At 42.1% G+C, this 21,203-nt stretch overlaps 1 protein-coding gene across 2 annotated transcripts in view; it reads right to left on the bottom strand.

Moving 5' to 3' along the window:
• The window catches only part of adamts17 (ADAM metallopeptidase with thrombospondin type 1 motif, 17), a 104,530-nt gene extending 84,649 nt beyond the window's left edge, over positions 1-19,881 (bottom strand). For both annotated transcript variants that reach the window (XM_080492354.1, XM_080492355.1), the window contains exons 1-3: positions 19,649-19,881; positions 19,007-19,359; positions 5,834-6,005 (exon numbers count right to left, since the gene is read on the bottom strand). In XM_080492354.1, the coding sequence (XP_080348480.1) occupies positions 5,834-6,005; positions 19,007-19,359; positions 19,649-19,706 (583 nt within the window). In that variant the 5' untranslated portion in view covers positions 19,707-19,881. The remainder of the gene's footprint in view (positions 1-5,833; positions 6,006-19,006; positions 19,360-19,648) is intronic.
• Positions 19,882-21,203: the final 1,322 nt, after the last annotated feature.

Below are 21,203 nucleotides of genomic sequence, written 5' to 3'. Positions count from 1 at the left end.
GGCGCAGTCAGCGTCTCCACGGCCGGCACTTTGTCTGCTTAGGACTTTCTGCGAAGCGAGAAGCCTTGACAGTGATGTGTCATTTCTGCGTGAGCCGTGCTGCTCTTGCAGAAGTAGCCAGCTCCTCACATTACCTCCAAGGTTCACCCGGCACAGTTGTCAGACACAATCTGCTGCAAGCGGAGCAGGTGTGCCAAAGTCCACCAGACACATCAGCAAAAACAGACGCAGAGAAACTAACTCAGCTGTGGAGTCAGGAGAGGCAACACTTCTTCACGCTGATAGGGAGTACAGGGAGTATATAAAAAAACAAGGCGGTCGACTGCATACTAATGTTGAAACATAAACAGACTGCAAATCAAAACCAGCATAATACAGGCACCAAGAATTAGGAGAGTTACAATGGTCATAAAGCAGCAGCCAGTGGATTTCTTCAGAGAACTGACCGGCACGGTTCATTCCAGGTGAAGAGACGAAAGGTGAGTTCTTGCAAACGGTTGCCCTTCCAATTGCTGCACGGATGTTAAAATTAGGTGTGTTCAGATGGATTTATGGTGCAACCCTATTGTGTACAATTGCCCCACAGTTGACACATGTGGGCACATAGACGGAGGGGGGGGGGGGGGGGGGGGGGGGGGGGGGGGGTAGGGTATTGCAGCTTACATGTTTGTTTGTGGCGGTTTGCACCATCTCAGGCCTCGTTTACACAACGTTTCAAGGGAAAGTGCATCGTTTTCACATTTCCATTTCAGAAGATTTTCAATTCACACGAAAACAGTAGAAACACTGAAAACGACATAGTCAGCAAGCCAGGCCATGAGTTGGCACTGTTGGGTTGTTTTTGTAATGAAACCACACACACCTGGGTGCAGATAACAATACGCTATAAACAATTAAATAATGGCAGATACAAGGACATTCGTCCTGACAGACAAGTAAGTTAGACTATGACTATATGAGTATGATGGTGTAGTACATGTACAGTTAGTTGTTTTGAAGGAGCGTATTTTAATTGAAAGGAGTGAGCGGCACATACAGAACTCTGGAGGCTGCAATTGTTGTAAATGTCCAGCTACTCGTGCATTGGCAGAGGAACTACTACAGCCGTGGTGGACATGCGCAGTCGCAGCACTTCCACAGTCCACAAGGAGCCAGAACTCAAGCGAAAGTGTTTTCACACTTTTGCACAATAACCGAGTCGAAGCATTTTTGAAAAGTTCGACCTTGGGAATCATCTCCAAAAACTTGCGTTTTTAGTGATTCCGGGCACCGTTGTGTAAACGGACATCGAAAACACAACAAGTTTTGCGTTTTAGTTCAAATTGTCGCATAAGCGGAGTCTGACTTTATCAGATGCTTTGTAACAACATCTCTCTCTAAACATATGATATTGGATCATTATAATATAAGCTCTCACAGCATTATATTTACTGTCCTTTACTTGAGACAGTTGTTCCGTAGCATCATTTGTAACATAGCAGCCATCCTCGGCTCCACTTGTTAAATTCAAGAGAGCAGGTAAAACGGCTCACGCTCCCAAAAAAAAATAACCACAACCCTACACAACAACAACAACACCTCTCCCATCCCAGTGTGTGCACTTCTCTCCGCTGAAAAGGACCATTAGTCTGAAATGGCAATAGGAAAGTGTTCCTGAACTACTTTCCAGAAATGCTGAAACTTTTCTCACGTCCATGTGTCAGCTATGAAATGCAATATCTTGGGAAAAAGTCAGACACATCTAATCATTTCTTCTGTGCTCACTTTCGTAGAGTTGATTCCAGCCGAAGTGAGACGAGAGGTCGGGTCAATCAGAGGTGTTACACAAAGAGATGCTCAATCTCTCTCCAGAGAGTCTAGCAGACGTAGGCATTGTATGACCTGTGGGCTCTACATATAACTGTTGCTCCCCCCCCCCCTACCTTTTCCATGACCGGCCCACATCCGTCACCGGGAAATTACATGAGGCGTGAAAGGTTTTTTTCAGTTTTTCTTCGTTTGTGTTTGAAAACTAGTCCAGTGAAAAGCTGCCAATCCCTCAAAACTGTCGACTCTTATCGAAAACTTATGCAAAGCAGTTTTGTAGAAATGTAGGCAAAATAAAAAATAATTTGAAAAACACTGCAAAACAATTGACCTTTTAAGGTAATGTGTTAAGGTTATGACTGATCTCCGTCGTCTGAGTCTGGCTGAAACGCAGACTAAGATCAGAGCTGTCCTTGAACACATTGCCATTACTCACAGAGATGAAGTGCATGCAGCTGCTCAGAACAAGCTGCTCACGCTACCATAAAACAGCAGAGTCTCTGGGCCAAGGACTCTTCTGCTCATGAGGTGCTGCAGGAAAACTTACCGAGGAGGGGAAGCCCTGACCTCATCCCAATTTTGGAAAATTGAAAGTACTCTGATCCATTGTTATACTTACTTTGTTGTTGCACATACGATACGTCCACTTGATTTGGTCATGTATCTAGGAATTACAAACGGTACTTGGAAAACTGCTCTTTTTGGAGTTCCTGCACCATTTTCATAATAATCATCGCAACGTTGCCAATATGTAAATGTGTTTTTGCATATTCTCATTGGTCCAGGTAGGAGGTGTCTTGCTATGTCATTTGGTTCAACTGCTCTGAGATGCCTCCGACCTGCACCAACGATACTGACGTAACATGACACAGACCAGTGTGACGAACCCTTTAGATTATAATGGAAACCACATCATTATTATTCTGAGACATCAGATTGGAAAAACAACCAACAAGCTAAACAAGAAGGCAAAACAATTATTTTTAAGCCGTACATAGGATTTCCTGTCTGAAACAGGATTCTGGTCTGACAACAGGTACCGTTATCAATAGTTAATTATGCTTTCCAATTTCCTCAATGGCCACAATTCCTCAGAAAAAAAACGGTTGTCGATTTTTCACAAAGCAGTATGAACATTTCGACTTCCTTTGAATAAATGTGTGACTTCTTTGCTCGATTGTTCACACTACAATATAAACGCAACCTCCCTCAGAATACAGCGTCTCTCCTCGCGACTCAAGTCAAGACACTTATCTCCGTTTCACGTCAATGACCACTGAGACAGTAGTCACAATGATAGACGTCCGATACAAATCAGACCACATATAATCGAGGCCTGGGTTTGGTTGTGCAAAAAAAAATAAATAAATAAAAGTTCCACTGGGAGCAGTTTTCAAAATAATTTGTTTTCAGCGGTTCCGAGCTTCGTTGTCATGTAAGCAAAACACCCAAAAACGCAACGGAAGCTTTCCTTCTACACTTGAAAACATTTTCTTGCAAACAGGCTCTAAGTCAGAAACAAAACTCAAGGTAGTAGAAGTTTACTATGGGGATACCGACATAAAGAAAGTGAGTCTTTTACTACTTCTGCTTCCCAACAGACGAAACTCCCCAACTGGAACGCACCATAACTTTAAACTTACAGGCAACACCAGAGGAAACAAGCATAAGTGTGATTTGTATTCTGCATCTAACTTAATATATCTATGCATATATAACCCGTTTGTGTAATGGAAATCAACAGCCTTTCTCCTGTTGAGTCCGTGAAGCTGTGAGAGGTTGCACAGTTTTTGGCTGTGTGTTGTGGCTGTTGGCTTCCCTCAGCTTTCAGAACAATTCTCTTCCAGACAAATGTTTGGATAACAAACTTTAATCAGTAACTATTTCAACTCTTCCATGAGCTCTTGATTGATTGTCACAACCTTTTTTTTTTTTTTAAGTGGATGTAAAAAAAAATAAAAAATGTGTTCAGGAGTGTTAAACAACTTAAACTTCCACATTTCTAAAGAAGAACATCAACTTTGTTCTAGTGAGGGGGGAAAAAAAAAAATATCCTCCTTGTAAATTCATGTCGGCAGAAAAATCTATAAACTTGGCACAGGGGCGCCAGAGGTTTAAGAAAATATGCACATTATTAATGCACAAGAGCAAAAGAGGGGTTTCTCTGTTTGATAGCGTTATTAGTGAGAAGGCTCAGCAGGTTCCAACATGAACTCTGCAGAAAGGAGATCGACGTTAAATAAGGAAACGTCTGCATTCCACAGAGCCTCTCTTACAGCACACTGGAGCTGAATGAACATCAAAGCCTGCTAGATAGCAGTAAATGCTGCTGTGAAACCTATGATTTATCAGCGCTGCTTCCCTGGGATGTCGGACTGGCGGTCTCAGCCGAGAGGGCGGAGGGGCAGACAGTAGTCCATTCACACGGCTCACAACACGCACGCCGCTGCAGACATTTGGAGGAGCGTTCAGGGTCCCTGAGGTGAATGCATAGAACATTCCCCAAATTTTGAGCCATCGCACCGAGTCCGTCCACCCTAATCCCACTCATATGTAATGAAGCTCCGTCTGCGCCAGAACGCAAAGGCATGAAACCCTTCCGCGTCTGTGTAAAAGTTTAAGAACAATTTGCAACAGTGCAACAAGCAGAATGTGAAGATAATTCAAGGATGACGCCGCAGCAATTTAAAGTTTAAAACAAACCATTCAAATAAATCCCAAAGATGTTAAATATTTACAGTGCTGCTGGAAAAATGAAGAGAACTCTGGATTTTTCATTTATTTCTTTTAATCTTCTTTGGCAGCAAAACGCCTCCGCCATGCTCCTCCAGTAGCTGCTGACCTGAGCAGGAGGAATTTTGGACCAGGACCGCTTCAGCTGAGTCATAACATTGAGACATCTCAGTTCATTGCACAGCATCTCTGATTGATTCAGGTCAGAACTCTGACTGGGATGCTGTCTTCGTCTGAAGCCATTCTGGAGAGGATTTACTTCCATGTGTCGACTCATTTTCCAGCTCCATCAGCAAACATCTTCTTTGCACTATTTTTCCTGGTGATGGGAGCCTGTGAAGACTGTGAGGCAGAGAAGCAAATCTCAAGGCCCATTAACGCGACGCTTCAAGTGAAAACATTGTTGGTGCATTTACATGGCAACATTTTAAAAAGGGATGAATGTTTACACAGGAACCGCAGAGACGCTGAAAACTAAGTAGTTAGGAAGCCGGGCCACAAGTTGGCGCTGTTTGTTTTTGTAACGAAACCACACACACATGCAGCAGAGAACAATACGCTAGAAACGTGAAAAATGCAAAAAAAAAAAAAAAAAAGAAACATGAAAAATGTGAGTACACGGACGTTCGTATATGGGCGTAGAAAGATGTATTTTCAGTAGCTCCAAGAACCGTTGTTGTGTAAACAAACTCCTAAAACGCACTGAAAGTTTTCCGCTTTCACTGTAGATGGAGCACGAGTTGTGTTTTGCATGTGAGAGCAAATAGAGCATTCAGATTGTCTCTTGTCGTCATCTCCTTGAGTTCGGGTGTGCTTGTGATTCGCTGCACTACTCTTAAGAGGAGGCTGAGTAACATGAAAGTGATAGCTGGACATCCAGCTTTTAAACCTGGAGGGTTTGTCCAGGATACATCCTGGACATGTCGGCGGTCCAAAACAGAGACACAACCCCTACTTCCGTTCCAACTCACTCCTGTGGGCAATTTCAAATCACCGATCAGTTTGTGTCTTTGGACTGGCATGTGGTAGAACGCAGGAATATTCAGAGAAAACCAACACACCAAGAAAGAACACATGCAAGCTCCACACAGAAGGGGCTCTAAGCCAGACTCAGACTCCACCGGGGTCATTCTCACAATAATGCAAGAGTGTAATCCCACAAACTGTTGCAGTGAGACAGATTTACTTGTGTCTTTATTTTATGCAGCAGGTTACTGTAACCAAGTGATTCCATCATCGTGTCCATCAGTCCTGTGTGTTCCAACAGCACCCCGTCAGTTCTGAGGTCACTCACCTTGTACAGTCCCACAGTAGCGGTGCTGCTCGGCGTCCTGAGCAGCGGCGCTCTCAGTGGAGCGTCGCTGTCGCAGCAGCTGGTGTTTGAGTCCGGAGAACGACTGCGATGGGTCGTGGTCGCCCAGCGGCCGGATGAACAGGCTCTCCTCCCCGATCTGTATGAGGCCAGTCTGTGCAGAGACGAGAACAGGATGAGACGCGTCTCAGAGCAGCCGAGATAAGATGCTGATCAGAGTCATCTGATCCCAGGATGCTCAAATTCACCCGATTCCACTTCAATTCTGTTATCAAACTTACTTTCAAGCCAACGTGTGCGTTTGTGGTGACGAAACATGAAAGATTCAGGGGGATTCTCTGAGGTTCCTGCAGGCTTAAATCGAGTGTTCCCAGCTTATCACAAAAATATTCTTCAATATTGACAAAATACTGAAGCCCCCCGTGATGCTGATCCTGTTTATGATTAGACTTTAGCTTGTGAGTCTACAGTAGGCATGTGTCGACACTTTTTACAGGCTGACTGGCAGAAGTTAGGCCCTAAATACACAACGTTTAATGTGAAAACTACATTTTCATTTCTGCATTTTCAGAAATCCTCTTTTTTTTTATTTCTCGAACGATTAGAAAGCTTTAACCACATTTGTTTACAAAACAGCAAATGTGTGCACACACACAGGCTCACACAGACCAGAACTGTTTGTTCTGCATCACGGCAAAGATCAAAACTAAACTATTTCACCTCCATAACATGAAAACCAACCAGAACCAATAACACAGGAGATGAAAAGTCAAAGAAATCTGAAAAAAATACATCACAGCAATAAAATAAAATGCAAATTGAAAGATGGGCAAAGCAATCACATTTTAGGATTACATTTTCAGCATAAACTGCTAAAACTACATCAGCCGTTTACAATACATTTAGCAATATTGCACAACAACAGCATGTATGGCACAATGAGACTATGCACTGTACATCAGAATACAAAACAGTATGGCTGAAATCTATGTCTTATTTTTCAACAGGTTAACATCATTTAAGCTATTTGGCCTAAAAGCACCTTCTTGAATACATTGCTGCAGGTTACAGTATGTTGATTATTATTAGATATATTTATTGTTGCAGTGCTGTATGGTACAATGTGGTTTTGTTGTGCAGCCATTATTAGGCTTTGCGATGCAATATTAAATCATTAATGCTGTGTAGTCCAATGAAGCAATGTAATTTCTGTTCTGTTCTGCTATTTCTTCATTAATCTTGTGCTGCAAAACAAAAACAATGTCATTTATTTTTGTACCCTGAAACAGAACGATGCGCATTATGCCAGCAAAACTGAATCTTTCCTTAATTAAACTATTTTATTTGAATGGTATTGGGGTCTTAATGTAACACAACTCCAGAGCATTCACTAACAGATGCCTGTGTAAATGGATGTGACTATAATACTGTCATTCTAGAAATATGAATATTACCAGTGCTTTTACAAAATGTGACTTGCAGTTTATATTGTCAAGTAAAAATCACTGCATGAAGAGAAAATAGACTTAGTCATCAGTCTTGATCTAAACGCGAGACCATTTTAAATTCTTCCTTCCAAAAAGGAAGAAAAAGGCATGTATTTCTTGTTGGTGTGAGGGGGTGGGTTGCTCACAATGAGCATAAAGGGTTAGTAAACTCATCAGTATGTCTGTTAAGGCAGGGAACACATGCTTGGGACTCATGGCATGTCCATAAAAAACATTATTTGGCCGCTCTACAAGCATCAACACAACCCAGAAGAAACTGAGGTAAAGAGTTCAGTCAGTTCCGTTTGAATACAAACTGTACGTAAACTTTATTAGTATCACAGCTTGTCTTAAAGCTGTTCTTCAAAACAACAAATTAAATTCAGCACAAACTAAATGTGCAAAATTATCTCGGCAGCAAACTCCGTCGTCCTGCTCCCAGGTCTTTTATTCCACTGGTTTCTCCTTCATGCAACTGTGCATCAAAGGCAAAATGCTCTATTTCCCCTTTGACATGACATGAAACAGTCTTTATTTAGAAACGGGCATTAAAAAAAAAGCTAAATTATTTTGACCATAAAACCAATGTGGTGAGTCCTTTTTATGGATACTGCACCTTCAAAAGCTCCTCCGGCTGAAAGGGACTGAGAATCCACCATGTGGTCTCAGAGGAAAACCCCAAAGAGAATTATAGTAAGGCCGTAGTTCAGACAGGACGGCGATGGTTAGAAACTATAAAAATGCTTCGGTCGGTCTTCTTAGGGAAAAAAAAAAAAAAAAAAGATCAATGTGGCCTCCTCGAGACAATCCCTGCAGGAGTTTCTTTAGGAAATCTGTTCATGAAGTTGAGAAGTTTACCATACAGGCTGACGCAATTATTCAAAATAAAGAAGAAACTAACACTACCTGCAATCTAACCAATATGAAGTTATACCACTGTCAAAAACAGAATGCACTTAAGTTACTATTTGAACTTTCGCCTACAACTGCTATATTATATTTGTTTTTCCTATCTGATATTGGACTAAATTTACTCTGTCGATCGCTCACATTTTCCACCTGACATTTGCTTGTAGATCTGAAATTACTGTGGAGGCGTATTTTTCTTAAAGCCATTTCCTTTTTAAATGCCATTAAATTGACATTGCCATACGCCACCATTTAATGTGCTAAACTGTTAGGATTCTTCCTCTCTCAGGCGTGAACAGTAATTGTATTCCCTGCTAGGATTTGTCTCACACCACAGCCCCTGAATGGAGAGCGACGAGGAAGCCGAGCAGACCCACTCAGTGGCCTGACCTTCAAGTTCAGCATGTGAATAAACCAACAGGAACTATTCATGAGTCACTCTGTGTGCATGACAATATCAAAACTAAACGCTCGGTCAGCCGAGGTCAGACTGAATGCTTCTCAATCAGGACTGTCAGTGTGAGATAGTTTCTGTTGTCATGTTTAAGGCATGTAAGGCTGTTAAATCAGAACAATGCTCTAAACCACTGAGGTAAATCCACGACAGAACAGCTTCAAGCTAAAGACAATCCACCTTTCGTAGCGACCCAGTCAGAGATGCCGTGTAATCAGCTCGGACAGCCGTTCACTGCAGACATACTAACAATCTTGGCTGAGCTGAAGCTTTTCAGGAAGCAAGAATGTTTCAGATCGGATCAGGAGTGTACTGACGAGTCATCATTTATTATTAGAGGAAACATTGTGTTTCACTGCCATTGTGACTGAGAAGCAAATCAGACCAGGCTGAGCTTTTATGCAAAAAAAAAAAAGAAAAAAGACAATTTGTAGAGTTCACACACTTTCTCTTTCCACTGTCAATCAGCAGGATGTCTGAAATAGTTCTTATAGTGTTAATTAACATTACATGTGTGACATGTGCAACAGATCCACCAAGATGATTTTTTAAAAAAAAATACAATAGACAACAAACAATAAACTACATACAATAAGATGATTCATTTCTCACTCAAAAAGCTTCGTCACATTGAAATCAGAAAGCTCCCTCTGCATTTCATGCATTGCGTGTCTCTTCTGTGCTTGGAGCCACCGAATATGCATCTTTTTGAAAATGTCTATTAAGGTGGATCTTTTTGAAAATGGTCCGACTTGTGTCCGTGTAAACGAGGGGGAACAAACACAACTAAATGGTGCAACTGCATATGGCCACCAAGGCCACAATGAATAGTTCCTCTGGACATGTGCCAGTAGATGGACAACAACAACAACGTATCCCACACCCATCCATTCAAGCCTGTGAGATTACCTCAGTTTGCTGCTTATTGTATCCCCATCACTTCAGTCGAGCAGCGTTTATCAGCTATGGGTGCTGCGGGGGAAACAGACCAGGCTGCCGCTGTATGTTATGGCATACCAGGCTGCTCCAGTCAGAGCAGGCCTGTTTATAGTGGCTGTACTGCGAGTGCCGTGTGTCCGTTGTGCTGTTTACACAATCCAAACCCTGATCCGTGGAGTCGGTTAAATATAGGCAGTTTTAATAAGTCAGTGTTGTAAAAAGGCTCAATATTAGCTGGAAGTTCGCCACTCAAAATCAACATGGCAGGATTGTCAAATACTTTCGCCATTATGCATAAAACACACAGAGTCAAACAATCTTGTCTTATAATAACACCACTACTAACTCCATAACACAAAATGGTTCTGGGTCATCTTTTCTGCAACATTTGAGCCACCAGGTTTAATCCTCACACATCCTTAAACGGATGAGTTTATATGAGCTTGACACCCAAAAACGTAACAAAAGTTTTGCGTTTTCACTTGAAAAAAAGGTCTTAGGCAGGTGCATTTTATTCATATATCAAATCATGAAATTCTTTGAATCACAACACAGGCGAACAACGCTCTAGGCTGAGAAAAGTTTGGGTGATCCGTTGGAATTATCTAATTTTGCACAATAAATGTGGTCAATACACTCAAACACGTTTAACCTACCACCACACGAACAGCTCAAATATTTATTGTCTATAAAAAAAACACATTCACTGTGCTGCTTTAGCTATTTATAGGAATTATCTGCTGATGTGATACCATGCCTCCTAAAGAGATCTCTTCCAAGAAGTGACTGGCATTAGATAAACAGAGCTAACAGAGTCACCTTAAAGACCGAAGGTATTCGCCAGTCCACAACAAACGCAAAGTCTTTAGTCCTGCACTTTTCCTGGAAGTGGACCTGCTGCCAAACTGGCTCCCAAGATATAACACAGAAAGCTCAATGAGGTGAGGAAAAGAATCTCAAAGTAACAGCTAAAGGCCAATATGAGGCCAAGCTTCCACTGCTGTTACAAGGGCTGTGATTATATCCGATGCCAGGAAGGAGGCGTGATTAACGTGGCTTTAAGATTCTATTTGTAGAAGCGTATGCTAGATTAGAAGTCGCAGTAACTGTCAGCCATTATGATTCCCCAAAAAACACACTATTATTTTAGGCCCTGACCTGCAACGATGAGCTAATAGAAAGATGATCAGAAACAAGCGGCTCATCTGGACCAGTGAAACATTTCCCAGAGGTCTGAAGATCCTTTATGCCTGCGATGACCATCAATTGATGCTCCATCCCAAAATCCCCAGTGGAAGAGGAGGGAGTCTGGTTCTGGTTCTGGTTCTGCAGGTTTTTCCTTGTTAAAGGGAGTTTTTCCTTTCCATTGTCTCCTCTACTTGCTTAAGCAGAATTGTTGGTTTTTCTCTGCAAAAGTGCCTTGAAATGACTGTGTTGCATTTGGACTTATATAATCAAATAGAAATTGAATTGAAGAATGTATTGAAATATAGGAATATTTTGTGTTGCGATGCCGTTACATTCTATTGAAATAATTTGAAGTGAAACATGATTTGGTGTCTATCTAAGCCTCAAAACTCAGTAAAACCTTCCACAGCATATAAGCCGACATCTGGACTTATTCTGGCTTCCAAGAAAAGAAACTAAATACTAGAAACCACAACATAAGCCATGCCATTTAAGAGAAATACTCAAAATACAACAAATGTGCACATAGCGCGAAACCAAACTGATATACAGAGGGGAAGCCTCTCGGCCAATTCCAGAACAAGTTTATACATTGAAGGTTAGACAAGCTTGATTCGTCCAACAGAAATACCAGAATTAATACAGCACTTTATTTGCAGAAATGCATTCAAAGTTAATCAATCTTTTAAAAAATTATAATAATTTCATTAAAAACTAAAAATTTTCAAAAATAATCGACTCCCTTGGGTGGATGGTGGGTCACAATATATTGCCTGGCTACTAGTATTGTGAAAAATGGCGTTCTAATGATTATATGGGCCACTGTAGAGGCACTCATAACAACCTGCTCATTAACTGATGAAATGTGAAAGATATTTCCTGTTCAAACAGGCAGTCAGGAGAAAAAGAAAAGTGGAACAGACAGAAAAAAGGCTCTTTTTACAGACAGCATAACTCAATATGCCTAATAATTCTTAAATAGAATAATCACGTGTGGTAACCTTCATGGTTTAAAAAAAAAAAAAACAGACTGCCTCCTTGCTTTGTGTGTCCAGACGTGTATATTTGTGTTGGATAGTTTATAAGAACAGTCCACAAGAATGCCTCCAAAACTCATGCAATCAAAACGGCAGATTTGTAAGGAGTGCTAAAAGCTCATTTATTCCAGTAATCTGGATAACTTTCTTTGAAGAACAGGGCAGACGGAGGAATCCAGAACCTGGAATATCTTCAGGGAACTTCACAAAACATAACAGGAGCCGGTGGTTTACATGAACACGGTGGTCTGAGATCAGGCCAAAACACAACCACAAATATTGTTTCAGTCCATCTGAATTTCAAACTGTGGCTAATACGGCATTCTGCCCCGCACTGTGGGATTGGAGGTGGACGGGTGCATTGATCAGCCATAACATTGAAACCACTTGTCTGATATTGGGCCAACCTGTCAGAACAGGCCTGACCCATTGGGATCTGGACTCCAGGAGACCTCCAAAGGCGTGTTGTGGTGTCTGGCACCAGGAGGGGAGCAGCAAATCTTGTTGTCAAACACGACATCCACGGATTGGAGTAATTTGCCCAGCACACAAATACTCCATAGATCTTGAAATTTGGATTCCAAGTAAATGCCTCAAAAACTTCAGTCTGTTCCTCAAACTATTCCTGAAACATTTTTTCTCTGTGGCATTGTGTATCATCATGGAATACTGCTCCTATGAAAGGAACTACTAAACAATACTGAGGTGTGACTGGCCCAAAGCATCACACTGCCTCCGCCACCACAGATTATCCTTGCTTTTCACCAACTTGCCAGTGAAACTGCCAGCCTTCTCAGAAGTCTTGTGCGATACGACTTACTGAGCTTTAACACATAACAGCAGTAGAAAATGTGCTGCAGGGATATAAAAGGCTTTAATGTTTATGGACAGTCTTTTCGAGACCTAGTAAACTCTGAAACATGGGATAAAAACCATGAATCTCAAAGGACGATTATGAAAAAAAGGTCCTGCGGCAGATTGTTCTCTTTCTGACCATTTACAGGAGATGAGTCACCTTTTGGAGTTTTTCCCACATCAACAATAGACTCCAAAGACACTGACCTGTCATGTATTTCTCTCTTTTTGGGTTTGTTGCATTTTCAAGGAGATTTTGTATATTGGATACTGATCCTGATTATATTCCGTCTCCAAAGCAAACTGATTTTCTCGCTTGTGTTAAACTATGACAGGGAAAGAAAAACAAACACATATTTCCGTCGAGTCGGGCGTTTTTGATGACCCCTCATCGTCTTTGAATTCTCTGACCAGGTTTGAGAAAACTACTCGAGTGCAACCGTGGCTCTCTGACTGAACCAGAACCAACGTTTACATCTGCTTAAGTTTCAGGATTTGAGTTCCAGTAGCTCTTTGGTTTGATTGGACCTCGCAGGCCAGCCATCACTTCACATCTGCATCAACGAGCCATTTAAAAACTATAAACAACTTATCTATTGACCGATACTGCCTGAAAAGTAAAATTCATTACGCATATAGAGAGTAAATGATAAATTAAATAAACATTTTAACATGAAAACAATCAGCCAATTCAATTTTATTAAACAATCTGTAATGGCAGCTCAGGCAGCAAAACTGTATCAGAAATAACATGTAAATATTGTCATTTCTGCATTGCTCTATATGCCAAGATACACAGATATTTGGTAAGCGACACTGACTGATAACGTCAGGCAGTGTTTTTCTATCTACTGGGCTCGATTTCATACAGCACAGACTCCCTTTTTAGAGCAGATTATCTTGGCACCGCTTGCCACATTTCTATGAGGAAACACAAAATATAGATTTTTCTTAGAAAACGTGTTATCTCACTCTCCGAGTATTCAAGAGAGCGACAAGTTGAAACATGAACTTTCGAAAGACGCACAAAAGTAACATCCGTCCGCAAAATATAGCCATGACCAACAGGAACTTTGATATCAGGCTGAATCTTTTGGATCCATGAAGTTTTGATCAGTTAAACAAAAGGAAAAAAAAGCCTTTGTGGGAATCAGTCATAACATAAAGATTACCTACCCAACGATTCCCATTTTGAAGATAGTTCTTGATATTTGGCCACACAATGTTAGCAGATCATTTAATGACGGCCAAATAATCTCTGACCTTGAAAGTCTCAAAAAGAAGATGGACAATGGCGACAAAGTTTGTCATCAACAGTTAAAATCAATTGGAGTTTGGCGGCTGATATCAGTCGTGGAACCACCGACAGTCTGAATCATTTTCTGACGGTCACAGCTACTCACCAACCAGCTGAAATGCAGTGGAATATGAACCAAAGATCAACACAACAACCTCCAAATACTTCAACAGTCTTTACAGAACTGGCTAACAAGTTGCAAGGGGTTCTTTTTACTCATCCTCATATGTTGTGCTAAACCGCTCCGATGCTGCACATCGTACGCACTGTCCTCGCATATTGAGGAGTGACGCAGCAGGACGTCACATTTCCCCAAACCAACTCTGAGGACAAAATGTTCCCCCAAAATACAGTAGATCCCACCAATAAAAGGAGTCCTGGTAAAGAGATAACGCAGAAGCTCCACCTATGACATGCTGAATCTTTTCCAGTACTTTTTGAATGTGTGAATGCAGCCAGCAAAACACCCCTCAACCTGGAAACAATTCTGGTGAAAAGTAGCTCCTCTAATGAAACTCTTTGGAGCTGTCAAGTCCAAATATGCCCCCAAACAGCTGATTGTCCAAGACCAATAAATCTGACGCCAACCGCAACTGTGCTACGAGTACGAGTGAACATGTGGGTGTGTGTGTGTGTGTTGTGAGGTAGTCTGGACAACAGACTAAGGGGGTTAAGGACTCCGCGTGCGACAGGATAGTGTTACATGTCGCCTATACCATACCCAGTGGACAGTAGTACGACCAAGCAGTCCTGAATTTCTAATGTAGAGCTGTGTTCGGAGGCTGCAACTTTTAATGTCTTTAGTTCTCCAATTTAAAGTGCTCTATCACATGAGCTCATTCACTCACTCACTCACCAATGGTGACAGCAGCCAAGGTGCTCGCACAACACTGGGAAGAACTTGGACTTCAGTAGCCTGCCCAAGGACATTTCAACACATGGACAGGGTGAGATGACGGAACCAACCTCCAACCTTGACATTGGAAGACAACCTGTCCAACTAACTACACTACAGCCCCCCCAAGTCGAAGTATCACTGAGCCAAATACTCACAATATTCATATGCAAAGCCATAAAAATGTCCAGCAGCCATTTGGAGAAATTAAAAAAAATTAAAAATGAACAAAAATGTTGCAAACCTCAAGTCAGACTTTAATTCTGATTTTATGGCAATGGTGTATTCACTGAGTGCATTCAAGTCTTAAAGTGTGTGTCTGTGAGTTTACACAACCTTTTTTTACTATCTTTATGGAATCTGAAACCTGAGAGACCGCTACACTTATGGGTTCTGACCTACGCTGTAGACCACAAAGCAATGTGAGGCCCCACAACGTTTTACATATTCTTCAGGGTTCAAGGTTTATGGGCTAATGTTACACTGAGGTTAAAGTTGGAGTTAGGGTCCGTGTCTGCATTAGGCCCTTAATGGTTATAGCTAAAGTTAACAATAAAAGGTAACCCATGTAAAAGAGTTGGTTTCCTCAAAGGTAATGCTGCAAGTGCTTCAAAAGGTGTAAGTGTGTGATGGATAATACAAGGAACCTGAATTTGTTCATGTCCCAAAGCTTGAGGGGCCGAAACCTCTATCCTATACTAACTAAATCCCAGAATATTTATGTGATGACATGTTTTAAGATCAGAGTAAAACTGGTTAGGCTGGAATTAGAATAACTCATTGCAATGTCTCAAAATATGTGTTGAGCTAGAAACACACAGAGGGGCAAAAGAGAAGAAATGAAATGTTTCCCTTGGATTTGAGAGAAGTTAAGATGATCTTTATTAGTTTGCTGTGAAGGTAGAGTTGGCCGAGAGAAGACAAAGCGACAAACCTTCCTGGCTGTGAAAGCTGAGACAGTCCTTACAGTGTGCAATGTATTATCTAACACTTTGTGTTCCTTGTTGTTTAAGTGGTAGTGCTTTATTCTCATCAGTAATAATGCAACAATAAGAAAAAGTGCACAAGGCCACATCATTCTACAAGAGAATGGTGTTAAACTGAGTGATGACGTCTTATTGATGTCAGAGGTGAGAAGAAACTGGTTGGAGATGACAATAGTCAACAGGAACTCTCAGACCTAATGGTCATAACCGTCAGTCAGTAGATTCTCTCGGAACATATAACTAACCTTCAAGCAGATGGACTACATCAGCTAAAGGCCACAACAGGAGTCACTGCCGTCAGCCAAGAGCAGGAAACTGAGGCTGCAGTTCACAGAGACACAACAACACCAGACAGTAGAAGGTTGGCAAAACCGTGTCCTGCTCAGACGAGTCTGGATTTCTGCTGCCAAATTTAGATCAACTCAGGATCAGTTAGAAACAACATGATGGCATGAATCAATGCTGCTTTGTATCTTTGGTTCAAGCTGCTGACGTGACGTTATCTGACAGCGGAGACCCCCGGTGTGGTCTCCTGCTGCCGTAGAACGTCAGCTTCAATGTTCTTTAAAAGCTCATAGATGCTCTTCTTCTGCATAACGTTTTTCTCCTGAGTTTCGGAAAGAGTCAGACCAACCCATCAGGCAAAAAAAAAAGAAGAAATATTTGTTCCCGATTCTCATGCTTGGTTTAAACATCAACTGATCTTCATGTTTAAATACAACGAGTTGCTGTCATGTGATTGGCCGATTAGCCATTTGTGTTTATTGGTAGCCAAAGTTGTGCACCTAATAAAGTGGCCCATCATTTTGAGTTGTTGGTTCCGTTTCCAGACCTATGATGAACGGGTGATCTGTCCCGGGCGTGCACACCCTTTCCTGTGGTAGACTCAAAGCGCTACATTGATATGGACGAAGCATGAGTGTACTGTATATACAGATGACTTTGTTTGTATTCATGCCTGTTTGAATGTACTGGCCGGATGGATAAACTGGGTAAATAGATGGATAAAAGTCCTGCATATGACTTCCTTCCCTCCTGTCTCTTTTTTTTGCTTGTGTATCTTCACTTATCAGGTAAGTATACACAAATTACACTTGTTTTATGGGACTAGTGATTCTTAAACTGCGAAAGTAATTTAAACATTTGATGAAAATCCCTGACTTATCAGACAGGCGAGTAGCATCACCAACAACGCTATCTTCTTACAGAACGTTACATGTTACCGACATTCATCTCGAGGCATTTCTCATACATTTATGATGATAATATGTAACTTCAGATGGTGGCATGTACCGATTAGTGCAGACCTTCAAAGTAGGATGCAGCTAATTTCTCAAAAGGAAAACGCTGACTGCTGCTAAAGTCCCCTCAGTCAGACAAGTCCTCGTCTGGACAAGCTGTGAGCTGCTGCAGCTGCCAAAGTACATACACATGTATGAAATAAAAGAAGCCCGGCCCACTCGGAGACCTGGCTCGGAGCCTGGGTCTGCTGAAGCATCCGGGACTGAGCCCAAACTCCTACCTGCACCCTCACTTTACATAAGAGCATTAGCAACATGCCTCGGCTAATGTGGAACTTCATAGCTCACAGCGGGAAAAGTCCCATTTTCTCGAGAAGCGGCTCGCAGGTCACACAGGTTTGTACAGGTGGGAAAAGTCAGAGGCTTAGCAAGATGAAGCTTTGTGTTTGAGGTGGATGTTGGCCAGCTTTTGTTGTCAATTAGTCAGTTTGGCCTCTTGGACGTTCAAACCCACGTTTAATTTCCTACAGCTTTGAGGTCGGGCCAGTTCTTTCCTTATTACATAACCTCGATCTGAAGAGTACAAAGCATATAGAAACAATTCAACATACTGATCTCACAGCAATCTCTAATAACCCTAACATGCATCAACCACAGAGAGCAGTTGGAAAGATTCCACTGCTTCCAATTGCCAAGAAAAACACTGCACCTTTTATGCGTCATGTATTTCAGGAAGTTCAGCAAATTTCAGGTCATTTACAAACGTATTGTAAAACTCCAACTCCAGTTGGTTGTAATCTAAAGATGAAATAGTGTAAATACAATAGAAAAAAAACCGGTCATAAATACCATTATATTTTCAAACCCCATTAACAACAAGCTGGAAAATCTCCATCGCTAAATATTCTGATTCTAGTTCACATCTTGTCTGAAAGTCTTCTTCTCTGGAAAAAATATCTGAAGATTAAAAACAACACTGTCACCTTGTGGCTAAAAGGAGAAGTACCTACATTTTCTTAATGAAGCAGCTGGTTTGGGTTTCTTTTGTGGCACTAATAGTGATAATGTTGGACGTTTGTTGTTGATGTGGAATTTGAAGTATAAGTAGACTTCGAAAGTAAAGCTTCAGGATGCAAACGTTTGCTTGCATCAATATATTGGTGGACTTTTTCTGTCTTTGATTACTGGCTTAATACTGTGAGATTTCGAGATGTGAAGTGCACTAAAATTGAAATTCAGAATAATTCAGTGATTTACCCCCTCCAAGCTAATCTTGCAGAACTATTGCATGCAATGCATCGCAGGGTGCTCAAACACCACTGGGAGCATATAACATATGAAGATGGTGAAAGGAGGGATTGAACAGACACCTTTGGGACAAGACAACAACCGCTTTATCAACCAACCCAGTGGCACAACACATTTCTTTGTTTACAGCATCATAATTCTGGCCTCATGTTCAAAAGCAGTGAGTTTGATTGGCTCTCAGGCTTGCAGTAGTTTAATTTTACACTTTCAGGTATATTCGGTGACCAAAAGTGTGTAAAAGTCGTTCAATGGGCCACAAATGGTGATTTCCCTGCTTTCATCCAGGCACACTGGGGAGCATTTCCAATAAACTTGTGCCAACTGCCCGGTGTTACGCTGCCCTGAGTGACCCACTGGCAGGTCAGTGGAGGTAGAGATTAACAATGATGACTGCAGTCATGCTCAGAGTCACTTCAGCACAGCTGAGTCTCACCAGGCCAAGGTAATCCAACCTTGCCTTTTCACTTTATTCAATGGAATGATCTCCAGCTGCGTATTTTGGATGACATGAAACCTATCAACAGGTCCAAGAAATAAAAGAAGAAGAAGATGGATTTACCAGCCCGCCGCAGGTGCTCACGGATGCCAGAGAGTCTGTGTGGTTGATGATGGATCCGGAGTAGAAGCAGAGCTGCAGCGGAGAGAGCCGGCTGACCGCTGCGCTCTGGTCGCTGCGCCGCTCCTCCACCACAAAGTCCCCGGACAGAAACCTGCTGTCCCGGCTCAGATTCAAGTACAGGTCGCTCCCGAACGCGGGAAGGGACAGGACGATGTTGTGCGCGTCCCCGGGCGCGTTCAGGGAGCGCTGGCCGCGGCGGCGCAGCGTGCGCCCGGTGTGCTCCGGGGACAGGTGCGCCTCCTGGCCGGACAGCAGCCGGGGAACCACTTCATCCGTCTCCGGCTCGGTCTGGGCTGTGTGGGGGGAGGGGGGAAGGGGGGAATACAGTTTCCATCAAACAGCGGCCACAGTGGGCAAAAATAGCCTCCTATCCTGAGTGGGTGAGCTGGCCGGGCTCCTGCAGCCACGTTCAACTCCAGAACTCAGCGCGGCGCTTTGGCACGAACTACTAGAAACTCTGCAAGGATTCGTTAGAACCGGAGTCCTGGCAGCCGCTCCACTGTCCACAGCTCCAGATCTCCTTCACTGACCTATATCTAAGAAACACACGGACACAACAGAGCTCATGCACAAGATACTTACAAGTCAGTCCGATGCAAAGAAGAGAGAGCAGCAGATGGGAAACATGGCTGTTACGCATGATAATAAAACAAAACAAAGCAGAAGCAGAGTAAAACGACTGGCAGAGGAGGGAGCTTTGCGTAGTTTGAGGGAACGGAGGCGCTTTGCGAAGCACTGGTCAGGGAGCGCAACTTTTCCCAAACTGGGAGAAGTTTGAGAAACTCGGAGCGGAGAGACTTCACCGCGGTGAACACGCCTCCTCATACTGGCCCCGCCCCTGAACGGATCTGATTGGCTGTGCCGCGCCATACCGGTCAGAACCCACAGGTCCGCGCGCTCTCATTGGCCAGCCGCGCCGTCCGTCACCGGTGGGTCTGAAACCCTACACGTGGTTTCAAGTTGAGCAAAAAGAAGTAATTAGCTTTGAAGAGTGCGCGAGTGTGCGCGAGTGTGCGTGAGCTCCAGACAGCTGAGCACATCTCTCAGTCTGAGGCTGCTCATGTGAGATACTCTCTGACGTTTAGTCCAATCAGTCAACTTACAATTAAGCGTCGCACACTCCTCTGGAACTTTTAGAAATTCCACTTTTCAAAACAGTCCGGTTCAGATAATTCAGGTTGATTTAAAACATATTTCAGTTCAGAGTCCACATGCACCCTCGTTTCATCTTGAGCGGTCTAATAATGCCCTAATAACCTTTCAATTTAAACTTTTACATTTTTCTTTGAATATGCATGATGGAAATGTCTATATGTTTGTAGTAAAGTAACAATTACTACAGAAAATTACTACAATCTCAACATAAAGCCAATTTTAATGAAACCTTCTGGTGCAAAGTACATTGGCATGTCCAAAAAAACCTTCTTGTATAACTGTTCCTTTATGCACATTGTTATAAAACTCACCCTGACACAAAAAACCTGAATAAACCTAAATATTTGTAATCCTTTGGCAAGTAAAACCATGTGTTGGTCTGCATGGATTCATGATAAAGTGTGATTTTATCTACATCAGTGTCACACATGTAGACAAACATCACAAAGTTAACTTTAATACTCTGGATAGCTCTCCAGTCAGAAGTATCCCAGCCATGGAGTTAAAGAATACCATAACTTATCAAGCTGTTCTGTAGCTTCAGGCCCTGGAGTACTGATACACTCAGATCCACAAGCTGAAGCTGAATAACAATAAACCTAAGCATGCAATGCTTTGTGATTGTTTTCAATAAAATAATAGAATTGTTTGGGTGGTGTTAAGTGAGACACCCAAACCCAACAATGTTGAACTGAAGATGACATCTGTGGCTGTGCTTCGGATATTTCAAAATGTGTCTCATTTTCATAGACTCTTAAAACAAAAGTTGCAATAAAGGAACAATAAAGAGACAATGCAGTGACAAAAAAATCTGTGACAACAAAGTAATGATAAAGAGGATTAAAGTTGTAATAAAGTTACAAAAAAATTTAATAAAGTTGTGTTAAAGTAGCAATAAAGTATTGATAAAGCATAAAGAGATAAAGTTGTCATAAAGTATAAATAAAGCAACGATAAAGTGATAGAGCAGTGATAAAGAAGC

Source organism: Lipophrys pholis (genome assembly GCF_963383615.2).
Source record: "Lipophrys pholis genome assembly, chromosome: 2".
In the NCBI taxonomy this organism is placed as follows: domain Eukaryota; kingdom Metazoa; phylum Chordata; class Actinopteri; order Blenniiformes; family Blenniidae; genus Lipophrys; species Lipophrys pholis.
Note: the sequence above shows the minus strand (reverse complement) of the source record. Positions and strands in the feature narration are given on the sequence as shown.